Genomic DNA, 22,814 nt, shown 5'->3' on the forward strand with positions numbered 1-22,814 from the left:
AAAACAAATACATTTTATCAGTTAAAAAGTATGAACATGGTTTAAATATGGCTAGCTGTGGAACAAGCAATATTCAGTTATAGTTTAAATGTATGCGATTTACATATTTAATTGTGATGATAAATATATAAAACTGGTCACTGTGTATGTAAAACAAATTGGGTTTTTTATGACATGAATCTCTTTTTACATACTTCATTTATGTTTAAAAATATGAGAAATATATTTTGCTTTTGTTAAAATGGTGTAATCCAAATTGTAACAAAAAAAATTATATATACAGTACAGCTATACATTAGGTTAAACATCTAAACATTATATATATATATATATATATATATAATTTTCCAATTATGTATATATAACAAAGGCTAAAACATCTAAGGATTGAATATAAATAAATATGCATGTACATTCATAAGTATAATCCCAAAATAGGATTACAGTTGAGATAGTGCAGCTGTACAGAGTAAAGGCTCATACTCTGTCATATTTTGACGAAGCCACGGCTATAATCTGCTGGCCCAGTTTAAGTCCAGGCCAATTCACTCCTCATGGGAGGTTTAGTTTGTGCAGTGCTGTTAAAGCGTCAGAAAGAGAGAAAGGCGAGTGTTTGATTTTTGCCTCTAAATGAAGAAGGCAGAAACAGAAGACGAGGACGCTGAGTCAGCTTCAAGCTGCTCCATAAACACCCAGCGGCCTTTGCCAACAGCATCAGCTGCTAGAACACTTCCTGAACTATAGTAGACATTTGTGCCATCATGTCTAGTTCAATAACTATCTTGTAGATTTTAAAAGTATATTGTAGTAGACAATTCAATTTGTATTTGTCATGTAGCTAAAAACTTTTTTTTTTCTCAGCAATGGTGACTGGTTATTGTTACTTTGTCATTTAGGATACAACTAACAAAAATACAAAAAAATATATTTTTAGGGAACTGATAGTAATACAACATATTTGTTGTGCACCATGGTAGTTTCATATACCTTAGATTACAATGAAAATACCATGAGATATGGATATGGTAATAATTCAGTACCATATATCAAAGAACCACATTATTACCATTAGATACCATGGTGCCACCAGTACCTTTTGTAAAAGCATCTACACTTTCTCTACTTCATCTCAGATCTCCATACTATTAAATACACTAAGAAGAACAGACTCTGGTCTCTGTGACATTTTGTGATGAATTTACAGTGGTGTGAATAAGTTATTACCCCCTTGCTAAAGTTGCCTAAAAAGAGGAATAAAAAATCATCTTTTGGAAATTGATCTTAATGCCTTAATCAGAAAAATGAGGAAAAATCCAACCTTTAAGGACACCAATTTTCTTTGTGTATGAATAATGTATCATAAATAAATAAATGTTCTTCCTTAAAATACAGGGTGCATAAGTCAGGCCCCCCCCTATGTTAAATTCCCATATAGTCAGGCAGATTTTTATTTTTAAAGGCCAGTTATTTCATGGATCCAGGATAATATGCATCCTGATAAAGTTCCCTTGGCCTTTGGAATTAAAATATCCCACATCATCACATTCCCTTCACCATACCTAGAGATTGGCATGGTGTTATTTCAGTTAGCCTAATAGCTGGTTTGATTTGCATTGAAAGATGATCTTATGGAAAGTACCCCATGCCAATCTCTAGGTATGGTGAAGGGAATGTGATGATGTGGGATATTTTAATTCCAAAGGCCAAGGGAACTTTATCAGGATGCATATTATCCTGGATCCATGAAATAACTGGCCTTTAAAAATAAAAATCTGCCTGACTCTATGGGAATTTAACATAGGGGGGGCCTGACTTATGCACCCTGTATTTTAAGGAAGAACATTTATTTATTTATGATACATTATTCATACACAAAGAAAATTGGTGTCCTTAAAGGTTGGATTTTTCCTCATTTTTCTAATTAAGGCATTAAGATCAATTTCCAAAAGATGATTTTTTTATTCCTCTTTTTAGGCAACTTTAGCATGGGGGTAATAACTTATTCACACCACTGTAGTTGCATCAGAGCATCAATATAGCAAAGTTCTAAATCAGGACCATTCTGGAATAAAAAAAATACAGATACAAAATATTTCGGAAGGTGGAAGAGGCATATAAATAGCATCTAAGCAAAGGGGAGGAAGGAATCGATTTACAGATTGGGGTATTGCACAGCAGGAGAACAGACTGGAAAGTAGCCAGGAGTTTAAAAAGGCACTTTTGAGCAGCATATTTTGTAGACGTCAGGTAGACAAAAGTGTTTTATCTAAATAAATGACATGTTGTGCCAAGCATTTGAGCACTACTTTGTAAAATTATGTAGGCCTATCCTATATTTGGTAACATTTATACAATCTGCTGGTATCTCAAAAGAGACTTTTATGTTAGATGCTTTCCTTTTAACAAAAGGTTACGGGAGCCTTTTTCTAGTGAAGTTTCTCTGGCCCAGAATACAAATGGCTCAGTGGAGTATAATTTAGTCAAAGTTATTTAGGACTGCTTTACTTCGTATGTAATTTCTGGCCACCGGGGATCGCTAATCTCTTACAATAACAAAGGCGTATATCGATGACGCAAAGCATCAAGCGGAATTATGGATCTTGTCGTCAAGCTGATGGATCTTTTATGGATGAGTGAATACATTGATGTTTTTAACATGACTGTGGTATGAAGCAGGGCACGATTGCTAATGAGAGACGTAGCTATACCAGCGCCACACGCAACGCGAGTCCCGCGGAATAAGGACATTTCATTCTACCGAACTACACGCAAGTGCTGAATTAATACTCACACAGGTCAGTTTATAAGACGAATTAAACCTGAGGCAACGCAGCGCTGTTTCACTTGCTCTAACAGTTACACTATCACACTAAACGGCATTTGAGTGTGTTGAATGTTGTTAGTTAGGTTGTTTGTTGGCTATATGAGACTAGCAGTAAACTAGATCAACATTAGAATAACATACAGATCATATTCTAACATTTCATCATGTTGAACTAAACAATATTGATTAGTTTTATGTACATTTGCTCACCTGTCTAATAAAATACATGGAACACTCGTGTCTCTGTCAAGTCGAAGTTAGTCGCGGACGTGGACCTCTCGGCATCTCGAAAGATTTTGATCTTCGTTCTAGTCCTCTTTTTGTCTCAAAGTCTGCTTGCCATGGTCCAAAATGTTTGAACAAAACAACAACAGCGTGAGCGTCCTGCTAAGCATTACCAGAGACTATTGGCATTACCTAGTTGTCCACGTCTGTCGCCATGGTTACTATGGCAGTACAAGCGGAAACCTCTAGTGGCGGAAACCGAGAGTAACGCGGATATGACGCCATTGACTGGCGACTCCTCACCCCTGCTGACACGTCCCGTTTCCTTGACTAAAATCGCAATTTTCTCACGATTTAGAAATATTTGGAAACATTGGGGATATTGTAAGTCATCAACTAAATAAAATACACTCACCGGCCACTTTATTAGGTACCCCATGCTAGTAACGGGTTGGACCCCCTTCTGCCTTCAGAACTGCCTCAATTCTTCGTGGCATAGTTTCAACAAGGTGCTGGAAGCATTCCTCAGGGAGTTTGGTCCATATTGACATGATGGCATCACACAGTTGCCGCAGATTTGTCGGCTGCACATCCATGATGCGAATCTCCCGTTCCACCACATCCCAAAGATGCTCTATTGGGTTGAGATCTGGTGACTGTGGAGGCCATTTTAGTACAGTGAACTCATTGTCATGTTCAAGAAACCAATTTGAAATGATTAGAGCTTTGTGACATGGTGGAAGTAGCCATCAGAGGATGGGTACATGGTGGCCATAAAGGGATGGACATGGTCAGAAACAATGCTCAGGTAGGCCGTGGCATTTAACAATGCCCAATTGGCACTAAGGGGCCTAAAGTGTGCCAGGAAAACATCCCCCACACCATTACACCACCACCACCAGCCTGCACAGTGGTAACAAGGCATGATGGTTCCATGTTCTCATTGTGTTTACGCCAAATTCTGACTCTAACATCTGAATGTCTCAACAGAAATCGAGACTCATCAGACCAGGCAACATTTTTCCAGTCTTCAACTGTTCAATTTTGGTGAGCTCTTGCTAATTGTAGCCTCTTTTTCCTATTTGTAGTGGAGATGAGTGGTACCCGGTGGAGTCTTCTGCTGTTGTAGCCCATCCGCCTCAAGGTTGTGCGTGTTGTGGCTTCACAAATGCTTTGCTGCATACCTCGGTTGTAACGAGTGGTTATTTCAGTCACTGTTGCCCTTCTATCAGCTCGAACCAGTCTGGCCATTCTCCTCTGACCTCTGGCATCAACAAGGCATTTCCGCCCACAGAACTGCCGCTCACTGGATGTTTTTTCTTTTTCGGACCATTCTCTGTAAACCCTAGAGATGGTTGTGCGTGAAAATCCCAGTAGATTAGCAGTTTCTGAAATACTCAGACCAGCCCTTCTGGCACCAACAATCATGCCACGTTCAAAGTCACTCAAATCAACTTTCTTCCCCATACTGATGCTCGGTTTGAACTGCAGGAGATTGTCTTGACCATGTCTACATGCCTAAATGCACTGAGTTGCCGCCATGTGATTGGCTGCTTAGAAATTAAGTGTTAACGAGCAGTTGGACAGGTGTACCTAATAAAGTGGCCGGTGAGTGTATATAACATTGGCCTAGTGGTTTTTGGATATTTTACTGCAAAAATCCTACATATTGTACCTAAGTCATTGTACATAATCAATACACTGCCAGAAAATACATGTGGCAGGTGTTTCCTCTCAGATCATATTCAGTGAACTTGCCACTTTTCAGACTTTGCAAATGTGATTTTGCCAGTGTGACAATGCTTTTAACAGTTAAATTAATAAGAAATTATTAAGTAACTTACATTTTAGACACTTAAAATATTTACATCCACGCGACACACAGTAGTGGTGTTTGAACAAATTGCTTGAGTGAATGATTCAATGCATCCTCCACAAAGATAGTGCACTTCTTGCTTTAATAAATGAATCAATGTTTATAAAGAAACGGTTAATTGAATGATTAAACGACTCATTTCAGTGATAGTTACTTTGTGCCATAGGCGTAACGATGTAGCCTAAAGAAAGTATCACATGAAGGCCGCTCAGCCAATCAAATTCAAATTCAATTTAATCTTTTATGAATTATATTTAAAATTAAATGTTCCTTTTTATATTTAAAATAACCAGATGTCCCATTTTGACTATATATGTCAGAGTTTGCCACTTACATCCAGAAAATTGTGATTGTGTTACTCAAAACTCTAAAACTGAAGCATTTGTTTTCATTAAGCTAATGGAAAAAGAAAAAATTGTTCATCGCTTCTTCCAAGACACTGGATTTTCAACAACCCTCAAACCATTCCTTATGCTATTGCACAGAGAGCTTTAGCCAGACAGCTAATCTTTAACCCCATTCACCCTGGGCACAGACTAATATTGTCAACTGCCATCTAATCCAGCTTCTAGATCCTCATCCTCACTCTCTTTTACACCATGTGCGACTATCACCACCATAAAGCTGGCTAACCGTGTTAGGGTAAACACTGCGCAATTAGCCTTTTAAGATGGTAAACACAGCTTCAAATTGAGTTGGCTAAATAGGGCTAATTTTTTTAATAATAATTTTAAATAACATGATTAAGGGTAATAAGACAAACCTTTAATTAAACCAGATACGAATAAAACTATAATCATAAACATTGCAGTATATACCATTATCTTTTATATAGGCATAATGAACATCTATTAGCTAGTTTAAGCAAATACTTACTAAAACTTCCTTATCCCCATGCAGTCTGGTTATAAATAGACCATTAAAGTGACATAATATTCTCTAATCAAGACTGACACAAAAAAAACTGATGAAGTAATCAAGTAGCACAGAATCAGAGTTTTTCTGGTAACTGATTATTACGGACCGCAAATAAGGAATGAAATTTGCGAGAATAAATTCATCCAATGCATGTCAGCATCTTGCGCCTCACTACATCTCTTCCCAACTGCATTACTGAAGCTTGCATCTGTCCTCATAATTATTATTAAGAGATAATGGATATGAAATTAATTTAAAACATTTCTCATGCTTTATTTTCTAATCAAGTAGAAGGGAAATAGAATTAGCATTTGCAACTCTCCCATCCTCAGCAGCCAACGCTTTTCATTAGTCCCTTTTTGACATTTTGTCCATATCAGATGCTCTTAATGGCACTTGAGCAGAAGTGAGCACAGGACTCGAGACTTGTGAATTAATTATAAGTGAGCCTTTTGCTTCAGTGCTGTCGAATGTTTAGTGTGTCCCAGCATGATAAGACCCTGCTTTAGCATTGGTCTTATTTGCTATGATCGTTTCTGGTAAACATGAAGAGAAAATGTTGTCCCTCTGTATGTTTTCAAATAAAAACGCTGATAAGATTTTCAGGGTTGATTTCTGATGGGCTCTTTATCATAGAGATGGAGATGGACACTTCACATGATTTATATAAACACTTTTAACCAAATATAAAAGACAAATGCAAATGAAACCATTGCACAATTTAAACACAATTTCATAAAGCTTGCTCAAAGATATCCAAAAATAAGCAAAATATTAAACATCAAAATAAAACCCTCCATTACATTACTAAATTACGTAAATTACAAGATCCCTGAAATCATTTTAATCCACGTTTGATACATTTGAAACAAGTTTCTGGACACCCTGGATCTATTTCACGAAAGTCCATCGTCATCCATTCAATAATCCACAAATACTGAGAAAATACTAAGCAGCTGTCATCAAATCCTGACGTAAGCTTTAGAACTGTACAGTTAAATCTTTGTAACATTAATCTGGGTTACGTATGTTTTAAGGGCCTGGATATTTACATAAAAATGATTCTTTCTGAGAACTCAGAGCAGGTAATAATCATTTAAATAATAGCTGAAAGAGACGTCACAGATTTCCAGTGACCTCACATACGCGTTCACTCGACTGGAGTGTATACCTGTTAAAGTGCCACAGCGTGTCTAAGATCAAGCAATGAGTAGGAAGGTCATTAATAAATAAAAAATCATCAAGGTAAAATGAAAATAATACACAGCAGCACCTAGCATTTCAATTAAAACTACAGTGGCTGAAGGAATCATGGAGCTGGGTACTGTGAATTATCCATACTGTCTGTGCAACATTTACAGAGATAGACATATATGTGGATATGGAATGTGATCATGAGAGATGGTCCACTGTGAATTCTGCACATAAAGCTGTTAAGCTCTTCAAGAATGTCTCACATGTCAGTAGCTGGCCACAAAGTCCAGAGGCACACAGAACCGACAGAGAATTGTATCTCCCATCATGCCATGCTCTCCCTCTCCTCTGATGGTCCATTTGACAGTTTCTTCACCTTCTTAACGCCCTCTCCCATGCCTGTTGAGGTAGTTACCCTGAAATGAAAGAAAAGAGCATCATTAACAACAAAAAACAAGCACAACAGGGATGATTTGTCATTTGAAGCCAAACACTCTTAAATACTCAACCACAAAACATTCAAGAGATAAAAATATTTCTACATTAGATTTGGTTTTGCGCTTCTTGTGAATATCAGTGTGGACAGAATCTGGATCAGTAATGCTTCTCTGAAATAGCTAAATAAAAACATAAACAGGTCCTTAAATAATTTCAGACTGTCCCAATTTTCTGAGGAAAGCCCTTCAGCAATTTCGCATGCATACAACTGATGTTTAATTCATAAAACAAAACAAAACAATCCTTCTCTTAATCTTTCTGTTTTCTACAGTGACCACGAGGGGACATGTTTGGTTCACTTCACTTAGTTTTGTCGTGGCCACAAGATCATTTTGTCGAGGTAATGACATCCTTATGTCGTGCCCTCGAGATCCTATGTTGGGGGAAAAACATAATTTCTCATGGCCACGAGTTAAATGTGTAAACAACCTGCGTCATGATCAACGGCTCTGGATAGGGCTATAATAATATATATTTTTAATTAAGAATGACAAAATAAGGGCAGAATTAAGAAATTATAATATTAACCTATATAATAGCCAATTATATTGCACGCAATGTTGCCTAGACAGCATTGAAATAAAGTTTGTTATCAATAAATGATAAAAGAATATGTTAGAACATAAAATAATATAGGCCTACAAGAAAAAATTATCCATCCCATCTCACAGCCTTTTAAATCCATTCACTGATCGTGTTTTTTTTATTATTATTATTATGCCTAACCGAAATAAAATGAAAAATATAGCCTAATATATGTTAGATTCCTGTAAAGCGAACTTCCCGTAAAGGTCATAATCAAAGCTTTATTGGCATGACTTTTCGGCATTTACAAATAGGCCTATTTACAAAACCTAGGCTATATGTTACTGTAAGTAGGCTATAAGATAATACATAATGTTAACTGGGTAAAGAGATAATGAGATCAAGCGGAATAATAATAATAATAATATATATATATATATATTATTACAACTTAATTTTATGTTTTTCATGTTTCATTTCATGTTTTATTCAAACTTCATTCGAATGCTTTCACGGGAACGATGTGCTATAAATGAAAACCGACGTTCATTTATCTTCACAGGCTACTGTCGACAGAAATACAGGCATTTACAGTATTTACAAAATATATACTTTAAGTAACATAATATATACAGAAAGTTAATTAGGTAAGGAGATGCAGGAAATGAAGAGGAAAATAAAGCAAATACATAATCGATAAAAACAACAATAATAATATCAAAATATTAAATAAAAAAAGAAATGCTCAGTGACTGGATTTAAAAGACATTTGGATAAAAACATTTTATAATGCATATTCTTTTGACATTTATTGATAAACTTTATTTGTATACGGTCTATAGGCACCATCGCAATCAATACAATATAACAGGCAATATGTTAATATAATAATTTCTTAATTCCCCACCTTTTCCTAATAAAAATAAAATACTATCCATTTCTGAAAATTGCAGGTTGTTAACGCATTTAACTCATGGCCATGGGAAATAGATGTCCTTCCCTCAACATAAAGAAGTCGTGGCCACTAGAAAAATATATCGTTCACTCAACATACGATCTTAAGGCCACAACATATTATCACATTCCCAAGAGTTAATATGTCGTGGCCACAATTAAACTAAACCGAACATGTCCCCTTCTGGTCACTGTAGTTTCTAAGATGATTGCAACAAATGTGTAATTAAAATGAGTATTTACATTTGGCATGAAGTACAAGTTTAGTGTCTATTGTTCTTTCTGAATCTTCTCCCACTGAGCCACAAATGTTTGAATCACCTAAACCAAGATCAACATTTGCATTCATACAGCCATTTCCAATAAAATGTGACCATGAGTTCACTGGGCAAGCATTCTGTATTAGATTTGAATGTGGACAGAATGTTCCGAGCAAAAAATGAGACCAAGTGAGAGCAACACGCACATAAACTCTCTTGCTTTCATACTCTGAGCACGGATTGGACTGCATATGGCCACAACTAGTATCAGCATACTGTTCACGGCTCAGATGCACCACACATCTACTGTTGTTGAAGCAACAAGATTTACCCATTTTATTATATTAATGGAGAAGAAAACATGAGTGCAATATACTAGAGTCAAATCGGGTGCAAACAAGTCACTGAATGTTGAGATACACAATGATAACTTTTTCAGCAATTTAAACGCAATCCATAAGTACTGCTATAGAACAGGACTTCAAGGTTTTCGAGACATTCACCACACGGCCAGAGACCACAGCACCAGTCATTGTCTCTCCTCAGCAGCAACCTCTGACTACTGAGACACAAATCCTAAAATAAAGACTGTAAGAAATGGCAAAAAGAAAATATAATAATTTCAGCTCAAATCAAGTTCTGTTAACAGGTGCCCTAAACAGCTAGAATGCTATGAGATCGGTTTCATTTTATGGCGCTTTGTGTGTAACAAATGTACCTTTGATTCCAGAAGAAAAGGCCCGATTTATAGCACATTAATAGTTAAAGCTGATTTTATGTAATACTTTACAAAAGAGGGCAACTGTGACCCTCCACTTTTTCAGTGCCATTAACAAAACCAACCAGCCCCAAGATGAATCACAACATTACAAATGTGTACATCTTTTGAGGCAATGAACTACAATCCCATTAAGGATAGTTGATTTAAAAAAAAAAATACACTGATTTATTTACCGTCACTGATTTTTCACATTTAAAAATATACTTTACAGTAGTGAATATGAATATTTTGCGATAGATTTAAAGTTTTTTTTGTCTTTTATTCAGCAAGGATGAAAAGGACAGTAAATACATTTATAATGCTACAAAAGATTTCTATTTCAAATAATTGCTGCTCTGTTAATATTTCTATTCAAAGAATCCTGAAAAAATAAATGTTTCTACAAATATATTAAGTAGGTGGGCGATCCCTTCAGGATTCATGGGTACTATAGTTCTTCACCTGGAATTTGGCTATTAAACAATTTTTTAAAAAGGAAGTTGAAATAACCACGACAAATTATTGTCCATCAACGAAAATGATTTTTCAATGGAGAAAATGAATGGAAAATTGTTAAACTGTTGCACTCGATTAAAAAAGGAAAAAAAGTATCTCCATTTTATAATTAAATAATAATAATAATAATAAAAGCAGACAGGGCAGTGTGGACCTAAACTCTGAATGCTCATGAGAGCAATGCCCTCTATTTTTGTGGTTACCGTCATCCATCTTTTCTGTGTTCTTTGCGAGACTCAATGAGGACAGCTGAATCAGGCCGCACCCCAAGTCACCCAAAAAAAGTTTTGGGAAAATAGGCCACAAAAAAAAAATAACACAAAGAGTAAAGCAAAATGTCCTGTGTATGGTAGGCTGTCGGGGGAGAAGGAGAAGAAGAAGAGGGGGAAAGTGCAAGCAAGGAACAAGGACATACGGAGTCACAGGGCTATTTTGGGAAGTGCCGGGGATAGAGCACACGTCGCCTGAGGGGATGCTGAATGCGGGGTGAATGGGAGATGGGAACTTGGGGGAAGGAGGGGAGGATGGGTTTTGTCATGGAACAGAACAAGACTTGGACATCAGGTAGTGAAGAGAAACGCAATCCACTGAGACCTTAGCGAGAAAATCACGAGGATGGAGAAAAAAGGAGGAACAAAAAAAAACCACCAAGCCAGTAGAGATGAAGCAAGAGAAAGAAATTAAAACAAAGAATCGTCTGACCTGATGAGGTCGTTTGGAGTAAGTACATGGCATGGCTTTAAAATAAGCAGGAAATGACCAGCATGAAAGTTTGGGAGTGCGTATGTAAATAAACAGGGTATGACAGGTGCTTTCAGCTAGGGCATGTAATGAGGATGGCTACCAGGTCCTCCAATCAGAAGGAACCCCTGTGGGCTTCTTCTAGAGCCATGACAGGTGGCTGGATCATTGCAAGCCTGTCCGTGTGACCAGGTCGCAGCTGGTAATGGGGCGCAACAGGGTCATGGTATGTAGAAGAGCTGCGCATACACATGGTCTTATAATTGTAAAAAAAACAAAAATGAGAGTAATGCACTTTTAAATGGATAGTTCACCTGCAAAATAAAATTGTCATCATTTACTCACTGTCAAGTTGTTCCAAACCTGTATGAATTTCTTTCTTCTGCTGAAAACAAAAGAAGATATTTTGAAGAATTTGGGTAACCAAACAGTTGATGGTCCCCATTGACTTTACAATATGGGGGGGGAAAAATCAATGGGGCCCATCAACTGTTTGGTTACCCACATTCTTCAAAATATCTTCTTTTGTTTTCAGCAGAAGAAAGAAATTCATACAGGTTTGGAACAACTTGACAGTGAGTAAATGATGACAGTGAACTATCCCTTTAAATTGAGACAGTCTTATATCATCTCTTGTGTGTGGTTATGGTCATCCGACGTCACTTTCTCTCTGCTGTGAGTGAGTCATACCATCTTGAGGAATCAAATCGCCCTTGATCATTTGAAATAAAAGAATGACGCACTATGAAAATTTATCATGAAAGAAAGTTAATGTTTAGCGTTCATTGTGTCTGTAATATGACATCCACCTTATTTTTCAAAGCAGAAATAAGCTATTTCCTGTGCAAGACTTCTGATTCATTAGTCTCTATAGGTAAATAAATAGAAGAACATTGCCAAGAAAAACATTGCCTGCTCTTACATTAAATATAAAGTGCATAATCACCAGTAGCTGTGTATTTAAATATGATTTCTTACACATCATCCATCTCCATGTCTTCTTCCTCCACAGACAGCAGTAGGTAGGGGTTGTAGGAGGCCGGTCGGAACTTGTGTCCGGTTAAAAAGAAGAAGGTCAAAGTGGCAAGCTCATCCAGCAGCTATGAATAAAGAATAAAATACACTTATATAACTTGAAAAAGCAATAAAACTTTGAATGGTTGCACTTGCATGTATGTATTTGTGGATTTTTTTCAATTGTTAACCCAATATGATATCTTCTTTTCATGCATTTTATCAAATCTGAGATTCAAATGGTTCTAAATAAGTATTTGTAACCCAACAGTGTTATCTTATAGAATCTAAGCAACAGACATAAAACTTAAAGTCACTGAAGTCAGCTCAAAATATTATCTGTGAAGTGCACTACAACTGGATAGTGACCTTGTATATGTAGGGTGACCACCCAAAATTGGGAGCCCTAGTGTCCCACATTTCAATTATGTCTGGATTTTTTTTTCTTCCCTAAAATTACAAAACCACAATAAGAAACATAATACTAAAAAATGCGAATGCCGTTTTAAAATCCATTTGCGCAGCCCTTATGTTCTAGCTAGAGCGGGAAAATAACCAACCAACGTATTCATAGAGAGGGTTTTTTTCTGCTGATGACGACTGTGTGGACGGAGCAAAGGAACCAATGTGGACCTTATACAGCTACACCAGCCAGGACTTATTCTTGACAACATCCTGATTAAACATGCCAGATCCAACAAAAGACACAAGTTCAAGATGCACTAAATCCAGTAAAATGCATTTATTCTTTGCATAGTCTAATAAAGGAAAATAAGTTTGCTGCTACTTAAGGAAATTTATTTTATATAATGTGATTTTTGCTTACTACTACTAGACTGTTATTCAGATATAATAATAATAAAATTATATATATATTTCCCAATCGCAATAGGTCCTGTAAAATACATTGTCACCAGTCACAAAGCTGGTCACAATTAACTAAGCTTAATTGTCTATTTAAAACGTTAAAATAAGCTTCCCAACTAATGTAAATCAATATTTACATAGTATAATAGCAGTAATTTTATTGCACTGTCCCGCAAAATCACATCTACTGTCCTGCAACAGAGCAATAACCAGGTGGCCACCCTATGTACACTGCTTAGTAAAACAATCATGTGACCCCTCATGGCATTGGACAATTGGTCTTTTACAGTCTTTTACAGTCCACATACTATTTGTTATCTTGGGAATGCTGAAGAATGACTTAACTAGCTTTAATGTAAAACAATAAATATTGCTAAAATATTACACATATGAATGTCTGTGTGAAGGGATCATTAGGGAAGTTTTTTTTTTTTTTTTATGTGAACAAGTCTTTAGTGCACTTTTACTATACTGATGTTTGAGGAAGCTGCCATCACTCACCTGGTAGAGCCACTTCCATTGGTAAGGGACAATGACCTTGATGAGACTGGCAATGATGCGGGTGAAATAAATATAGCATACAATCTGTGACAGAAAAAGAGTGAGAAGAGAGTAAGGAGAGAGAGAGAGAGAGAGAGAGAGAGAGAGAGAGAGAGAGAGAGAGAGAGAGAGAGAGAGAGAGAGAGAGAGAGAGAGAGAGAGAGAGAGAGAGAGAGAGAGAGAGAGATACACTTATCTAAAAGATTTCTAGTCTGATTTTGATGAGATAAAAAGAATGCCAAAATAAAGAAATTTATTTAGGTTTTGGACTAATTAGGTCACTAATCGAATGAGTAAATGTGGCAATTGATCATGTGAACTCCTCACGGTCAGATGTTCTTGTTTCCATTGAAGCACTGAACAAAATAAGCGTCTTTTCTGTCCTTACAAATTAATGAATTAAACCTAAAACATGCAGAATTGAATACTTTTGGCTCAGACTGGCTGGAGACAAATCCAGACAAAAATCCAGTGAAAAATCTATGTAAAAACAGTGAATGCAATGTATTCATACACAGACCTTCATAAATAAATGCATTTAAAGAGACAGTGACTGTTAAAATAAAGCAAAACTAATAAGTCTAACAAGTCTAGTGCCATAACAGACAGTCAGTCCAGCACAAACTGAGCACCAGGCACATGTCCTTTTAAAAGCACTGTGTCTGAACGCAAGTGAGAATGACATGGAGGTGAATACATACCATCACATAGTAGTGTCTGAAAAGTTTCAGTTGAGCCAGATTGATGGCAGCTACAAGGGGAACGAGAAAGCCAAACATTACAATTAAAACAGAGAGAGAGGGAATGAGCTTTCCTTTTAACTTTCATGCTTCAATTACTGTGGTTCTCACTCCTGCTGTGAAAATTGTCAAAATCAGAAGGCAATTTAAGTTTATATCTTTGTGCCCTGTGAGGGAAAGGCAGAAGATGAAAGCAGGAAAAAATATGATAGGCAGCAATGAAACAATGATTATTTGAGAGAAAAAAAAAAAGAGAAAAAGTATTGATTGTGTGAAGAGATTTTTTTTTTTCCAATATAGGATTATACAAAGTCATAATACACCAAGCAACCTATAGTTGTGCTACAGTTTATGTATCTCATATTGTGCTTATATATTGCCACTTATGTAATTTGTGAGAGGAGTCATATTTCTGCAGTGGCAAAAATTGGGACACAGACATTGGGGCTAAAGGGAATAACCTACTTCATTTTGTGCTGATCTCCCTCACACACACACACACACACACACACACACACACACACACACACACACACACACACACCTGCACTTGTTCATTCAGCCTTAAATATTGTTGGAAAAAAAGTAACTGTAAACATGTTAGATTGTTGGAAACAGGCATCCTCAGGGATGACCGAAATAGCAATAGCAAAAAATATTTAACGGATACAAGGACTTGTGATAGTGCCAAAGCTTTGCTAGTAAAAAGCATGCATTTTTCATGTATATGTTACTAGTTAAAACACACACAATTAGATTAATGTAGATCTGACTAAATACATGTTGTGTATAAGCTTTACAAATACAACTTGGAGAAAAAAAACAGTCACAGTCAATCAGAGAGGACAGGCTGAATGCTAAGATGAATTTCTGTAGATATGCATAACCTCAGATATATAAAGCTATAAAGTGTATGTTATACTGTATGTGTGCGGATGTGACTAAAGTGACATTTTGGTGAAACATTAAAAGTATTAAGTTTAATAAGGTCTAGATGCATTACTATGAAATTATAAATTAATTTTTGGGGGTCTGTAAGATTTTTGTAATGTTTTTGAAGTCTCTTATTCTCAAAAATGATGAATTTAATCAAATAAAGTAAAACAGTAATATTGTGAAATATTTCATATACTTTTTATATTTTACATGTAATTCATTCCTGTGATGGCACTGGATGTAACGGAGCTCAAGAAACAAATTATTATTATTATCAATGTTGAAATCAGTTGAGTTGCTTAATATTTCTGTAAAAAAAAAAAAGAAAACCTTACTAACCCTGACTTTTGAACAGTGTAACAGAAAAAACAGATGTTCTTCAACATATATGAAATACAGGAGGCTACAAAATAATATAGATAAACAATTATTCATTGTATTTTACAATAAAGCAGAATGAAATTAAAAAACAAACAGTAATGGCATTTATCCCTTGCTGCAGGGTCAAATCTCTATCCACTCCCTGGATTTGTGGGTTAGATAAAGTCATAGCACAGGCTGGTTTCTCTGAGCTATGACATTTACAAGCTGCCTGGCATCTGCTGTCACAACAGGCAACAACGCACAGTGGCAAAGCACATGCCAGAGAGCATCTCTAGCAGGATCCAGTTTTCCACCCTAAAACTATCAAGCCACAATGGAGACATAGTATGTGTGTTTGATGTTAGTAACACAGCTTGCAGAAGAGATTATTCAGGGATGACGCATGTTCTGTTTGTTCAAGGGAATGGGAAACTAACAACTGACCAAACATTAATGACCATTGTGCTCAGTGTTTATAATGATGATTGAATCCATTAGTGTTTTCAGCTTAGGGTCAATTCATCTGATTTATGATTTATCATAACACCACAAAACCAACACCACCAATAATAATTGCCCATAATAAGCAAATCATTGGAATGGAGTTAACAAACAATTCACGAGATACACTACCGTTCAAAAGTTTGAGGTTGGTAAGATTTGTTTTTATGTTTTTGAAAAGAAGTCTCTTGTGCTCACCAAAAATGCATTTATTTGATCAAAAATACAGTAAAAACAAATGATATTGCTGAAAGAATTAATGTCTTAAAAAACTCTTTGAATGGAAGTATCCTCTTAATAATCCATAGACTACCACTGTTAGTAAGAGAATTTACTTGGTAAGTTATACTATTTGGTTAACGTATGTCAGCATGCCTAGAACTGCAGCACAATTCAATTTCATGCTGTAAAGACCAAGACTTACAAGCAGAGAACAACCAAATGTGAGGAAGTACAGCTCAATCAACCAAGCAAAGCATTTGGAAAGATTAAAAATACACACTTTCCACAATTCTTCATTTAAAATGGCTTCAACATTGTGACAGGGCTGACGTCTACAACTGGTCATAAAAAAATTACACTCCAAATAGTAGATGTGATGATCAAGTTTTATATCTAACTTCACTGAACTGTTGACCACAAAGTGCTCTGACAATGTTACTTCGACATACCTTTGCCATCTGTTGCTGATGCCTCTTGTAAATGTCTTATGGACCTACCAAACAAAAACAATTGCTTTCAGACTAACTACTAAAGATAAAAAAGCCAAAACAGCCTGCCATTTACTTATATAAGACAGACATCAGACTTTGGTCTATTAGTCTACAAATTATATCATTTATGGTACAGAAAATTAAATCTGGGCCACATCAAAAGGACAAACCGGAAGAGCACTTACCAGACGACTGGGAAGAGAATAGCCCCGCAGCATAGCAGATCTACTAGAAACAGGATCTCCATCCACAGGCCATATTCGCTGGAGCCCTCCTCTGTGGACTCAATAATGATGTATGCCACATTGGCCAGAACCTGAAATCACAATTAAAACTAAGTAATATCATAGGACAGCAGTAGTTTAGCTTAAAATCCCATTAACAACCTTGTCTTTAAAAAATAACGTGCTGACATCTACTATGTTGAGCAACACTGTACTATTAACATCTTGACAAATATGTTTTAGTGTTTCGTGACCTCTAAATTGTTTAAAAGAAACTGGGGATTTTACATGCATATTCATACACAACACTTTGCAGAAACACTAGTAGAAACTACTATGAGGACGGATGCTGTTTTCAAGTGGGGGGAACCAATACCTGCAGGGGAATGACGATCATGAAAATCTTTTTGTCTTTATCTGAGAGGATATGCTTGACAAAGGCCCAGCCAGTTCCTATTAATGCTATAGTGATGAACAATAGCGCCCCCTTCAGCCTGCACAAAGTAAAACATTCAGATCTTTACAGTCATCAAGACAACAGCACAGTGGTTTTCATTCAAAATACAAGTTCACTACCCAACTAAAACAACCTAAGGAACTTTTTAAAAGGCTGGAATACACTAAACAACTATTGTCCAGATTTTTGCTCCGATTCCCAGTCTGGACGAGTCAACGCTAGTTTGCTGAAAGTCAGAGCTAGTCTGCAGATTTTGTGTTCAGAATGACTTGAAAGTCTGGTAGTGTGTGATCTTCAGTCGTTTATGATGCCCCTGTAACCATTTTCAAAGTCAGCAAGTGTATGTTTTGAATGGTTGTGTAGTGTGTTACAGGCTTAAGAACAAAAACATTACATAAATATCTGTTTTTTTCTTATATGACAGTACTTCACCCTATTCCTGTATTATCCAGTTTATGTTGGTGAACTTACAGGTGAGTTATGTAATAGACCACAGCCCAACCTTCAATAGGAAAGCCCTGATTGGAAATGTAGTAGTAGTCAATCTGTAAAAAGGAATATAAAAGGTTAAAACAAAGGCAATGTAATGCTGCTTTTTGCCTTAGGTATCCGGCGTAAAATGGAATTGTATTTCAAATGCACTTTCCCTAAATTGCAAGGTTTTGGTGGAACTATCATGGTTTGATCATTTATTGCGTATGATTTAGATAATGTTCTTGAAATCTAATGATATTTACATCAAATATAAGCATTTCCTTCAAAGGTTCACATATAAACAAAGATGAAAAAACTCACTGCATGGAAAATAAGGGAAAGTGACTTTGTAAATGGAAGAGCAGCCATCAGCCAATGAATCTTGTAAACATCCGCACTAATAAAAAAAGAGAATTACAGTGACCCCATAATATGCTCTACTATTTTTACAGAAGACAATCTGAAATATGATTTTGCTGCTCTCTACTGGTCATTTCTTGTCAAATGTATGAAACTGTCGAATAGAAAATTTACATAAGGTCTGTTATTGTAGCACTTACCTATGGGTACGCAAAACATGAACCCACAGTGTGCCGATGAGGAAGAAGAACATGGACATACAGATGTAAAGCTTGGGTAAAGGAATCTCTCCCGCTGAGAGGTAGCTTTCTGGATTCTTCTCTATGATGTTGATCTGAAATTATATTTATTTCCCGAGTATATGAACTGCATGACTTCCTTATATTGATAGACACTGTATTTTAGAACTCAGACAAACACTCACATCAATGTTGAAAGGCAGCATGTCTGACGCAGAGCTGTCCTGGTTTATTGGCATGGAGTAGCAGTTGTAGAAATAAAAGTTATAAAGGCCTTGCTGCTCATCCGTTGTGATGTTGAAGTAAAACTAAAACAAGAGCAGGAGAGTCAGTGGGATGCACAAAATATTTTTAAAAGTAAACCTAAAAATGGACAGATATTACTTCAGCTCAGAACTAGCTTGATGCGCTTCAGAATCTCATGAGCTCTCAGCAATACCCTTTCATGTATATCCTACCTTAAAGGAATAGACTTTGTCTTTGCTCTGAAGAGGATATGTATCTTCTGCCTTGCTCTGTGGGAGTAATTAAATCAAAATCATTGAATGCAGAATTAACATATTTTTAAGACAATGCGCAGTCCTAATTTTTTTCACTTATCTCACCTCAACATGTTGCCTGGATTTAGAACCCACTGCAAATAAATAGGAGAGAAATAAACACAAAACAATAATTGAAAGGTAGACTGATACAAAGTATAGAAATCCTTACCCCAAAATTAAAATTGCCTTAATTAAAAGGCTTTTCAGTGCGTTTACAATACAAAGACGACAAGTGCAGATAACCACTATTTGTTCAAAAGTTAGGGCAGGGGGTTCTCTAAAGTCTAAACTATGACATTTACAAGCTGCCTGCCATCTGCGGTCACAACAGGCAACAATGCACGGTGGCGTAAAACTTGTAAATAAAATAATTTGATATATACAATTTAATAACACATAGTTTTATATATGGATGGGGTGTTCGTCAACTGAAGGCATTCCGGAGTTTCCAGTGTTGACAGCTCCATAAAATAGCCTACTGGAAGCACTGTAGTTATGCTGTACTATACTAAAAATATGAAAAGTACAACACACAAATAGCATTTTAAGTTACTTCCGTTTATTAACAAATAAAGCAGTAATTGATGTCATAAATATACAAGCCTGATTTTTTTTTTTCCATCACTAACATGATGCTTAGCTTACCTAATAATTTAATTAATAAACAATTCAACAATAAAATAATTGTATATAGCCTACAGTTTATTATTATGTAATGAAATTTTATTTTAAACGAATGAGGAAAATAAAGTGAGTTGAATACACAGAGCTCTAAAATAATTTTAGAATCATTATCTTAAGCTTAAGGCCGCATCTGCAACTGAAGGCACGCTGCCCGCACTCCTCTGTTGACGGCTCTGTTGCTGTAGGTAGCTACACAAATAGCTACACAAATAATATGTTTAGGTTCCAACTGCATCTGTCTCTGAACAAAAATCAGCAGTGATTGATTTTTTTGTTGTTGTTATTTTCAAAGATTATTAGCAAAATCATTATAAAGTGAACGTTATTCCACTCTTATTTAAAAATATATATATATATATATATTTGCTAAGAACGAACCGAAATGAAAACAATTCATTTTTAATCAATGTATTTGACAGCCTACACCCATCCAATCCCCATCTCAGGGCAGTACTGCCTCACAAACTAAAATCAGGGCGCCCACTCCAGGGCTGGGTGGGGTGAGGGGGAACAGTGACCGGAGAGGCCGGCTAGGAAGTCTCTTATTGTATGCTCACCAAGACTGCTTTTATTTATCAAAAATACAGTAATTTTTTTTAACATTATTTCAATTTAAAATAACTAATTTCTATTTGAATACATTGTAATTCAATGTAATTTATTCCTGTGATGGCAAAGCTGAAATTTTAGCATCATTACTCAAGTCTTCAGTGTCACATGATACTTCGAAATTATTCAAATATGATGAATTTGTGCTCAAATATTTTTCTTATTATTATTATCAACGTTTAAAGCAGTTGTTGCGCTTAATATATTTTTGTGTAAACTGAAGAATTCTTTGATGAACAAAAATTTTGTAAATCTAAATATTGAAATATTAAAAATGTTTTTACTGTGGCTTTTGATCAGTTAAAAATATTAAATTCTTAAAAAAAATAAAAAAAACTGACTTTTGAACAGTAGTGTACCACGTGTTATGATTTACAGTCCAAGATAAAAAGAAAAGACTTACTCTTAGACTGAGATCCATCATCTGGCCCATTGTCGTGGAGATCTTTCTCCTTTTCAGCTTCCAGGTCCTCTGCAATGCTTTTGGGCAACACAAGTATGATGTTGGGAAAAACACCAGCCTCCGCTGATGTCTTCTTCCTCACTCTGAGGATATCGCAAGTCATGGCAGAACATTAAAAAACTAGATAATATTTCCAAATTCATTCAAATTATAATGAATAAAAAAAGTTACAAAGTACAAAAATAAAACTCACAGGTTATTTTTGAAGTCCAGTAATAGAAGAACCCCTGCAAAATTACTACTTGGATCCTTTTTCAGAGGACAATAATCCAGACCCTCATCCTGCGTGTTCATAAGAGAGAATATCAATTATCTGACCGAAAGATCATAAAAAGAATGCCTGAATGTAATATTAACTTTAATCTAATATTATATGAATCATACTGTACTTGTATATAAGAGCCTTAACTGACAAGACTGTCAAGTTACAGCAGTTAATTTATGCAAAGTAACAAATCTACAAACACAGTCATCATACAACTCTGATAACAACTATACAGCAGAAAAATAGACATTCAAAGACAGATACTGACCAGATATGTGGAGAAGCCATTATTGTTTGCACGATCTAGGCTAAAACCAATCTGCAAAATAATATATGACAAAGATATTTTATTTCTCTATGTGACAGATGATTTCTATTTTCTGAAATTATGCCTTGTATAAGATGAGATTAAAAAGTTCCATTAATAATGTGCGAGACATTTTTATACTGTGTTATTTTATTAAAGTGTACTCTATGAATCTGAAAGCCGGTCATTTGTCAGACAGCAGAGAGAGTCTGACCGTGGAGCTGTCAATGTTGTCCGTATTTCCATCAGTGAAGCTGAGGCTGTTCATGCTTATACTCATGTAACCATCTTTATATAAGCCGAATGTGTTCAGATGAACCCGCTGACGGATGTCGTCCTAAAACAGAACAAGAGTGTTTAGTGGCGAACGGGCATTTAGCTGCTGAGATCCTTTTGAATTATCTGTTAATGGTTTTGCATTGTCACAACAAAACGATTATGATTGACAAATATTAAGACACTTAAGTCAGAGAGCATCTGTTGGCATTAAACAACAGTGATGACAATACAGTGACTGTGCGAATATCTTATAAAAACATTGGAAGCACATCACACACATACCTTAAGTATGAGATGATGGAGTCGACATTGACTTTCAATGATAAGAGCTGTTATAATCGCATTAATAACTGTAAACATACATCTCTTCCTAGACGCCATTTTTAAATCCACTTCAAAAATAAGAGCAGGTCAATCGTACTATTGTTTCCGGTTCACATTTTTTAATGAACGACGCGACGACGCTCTCTAGCGGGCGGAAAAGATAATATAATAACAGTCAGCCTGAACATGCTTATAAAATGTTATTTTCAACGTCAATCAAAATGTTGTTCCAAACGCCAGCAAAAGATAGATAGATAGATAGATAGATAGATAGATAGATAGATAGATAGATAGATAGATAGATAGATAGATAGATAGATAGATAGATAGATAGATAGATAGATAGATAGATAGATAGATAGATAGATAGATAGATAGATAGATAGATAGATGGTTTCCTGTATGCTAAGTGGGCGGGGTCAATAGTGGTTGGTGAACGCAGGACGCGTTTCTCTTAATAGCACACTTTTAATCATAGACATAATAAATACATAGACGCCCTATTGGCCGCTGGAGCGTACGTCAACGGCGCCGCCATGTTGGGGATGGCAACTTTCCCATACCTCTCATACCGGGAATTGAGAAAAATGCCTGTTTTGTGCGCTGTTTGGGGCTGTACACA

General features: G+C 36.0%; 1 protein-coding gene across 1 annotated transcript; it reads right to left on the reverse strand.

The window, feature by feature from the left end:
* Window positions 1-7,235: 7,235 nt before the first annotated feature.
* On the reverse strand, window positions 7,236-22,273 carry gpr107 (G protein-coupled receptor 107). Its single transcript, XM_056267413.1, has 18 exons — window positions 22,151-22,273; window positions 21,804-21,926; window positions 21,551-21,601; window positions 21,211-21,299; window positions 20,958-21,100; window positions 19,325-19,353; window positions 19,178-19,234; window positions 18,905-19,027; window positions 18,681-18,814; window positions 18,442-18,517; window positions 18,118-18,191; window positions 17,566-17,683; window positions 17,151-17,281; window positions 16,924-16,967; window positions 14,414-14,463; window positions 13,674-13,757; window positions 12,270-12,391; window positions 7,236-7,453 (listed from the first exon to the last, which is right to left on the reverse strand). Exons 1-18 carry the CDS (start codon window positions 22,247-22,249, stop codon window positions 7,363-7,365), a joined length of 1,638 nt encoding a protein of 545 aa, XP_056123388.1. The 5' UTR covers window positions 22,250-22,273; the 3' UTR covers window positions 7,236-7,362.
* Between the last annotated feature and the right edge of the window lie 541 nt (window positions 22,274-22,814).

The sequence above is a fragment of the Rhinichthys klamathensis genome, unplaced genomic scaffold, assembly GCF_029890125.1.
Source record: "Rhinichthys klamathensis goyatoka isolate OS25496 unplaced genomic scaffold, OSU_Roscu_1.1 h1tg000259l_1, whole genome shotgun sequence".
Lineage (NCBI taxonomy): Eukaryota > Metazoa > Chordata > Actinopteri > Cypriniformes > Leuciscidae > Rhinichthys > Rhinichthys klamathensis.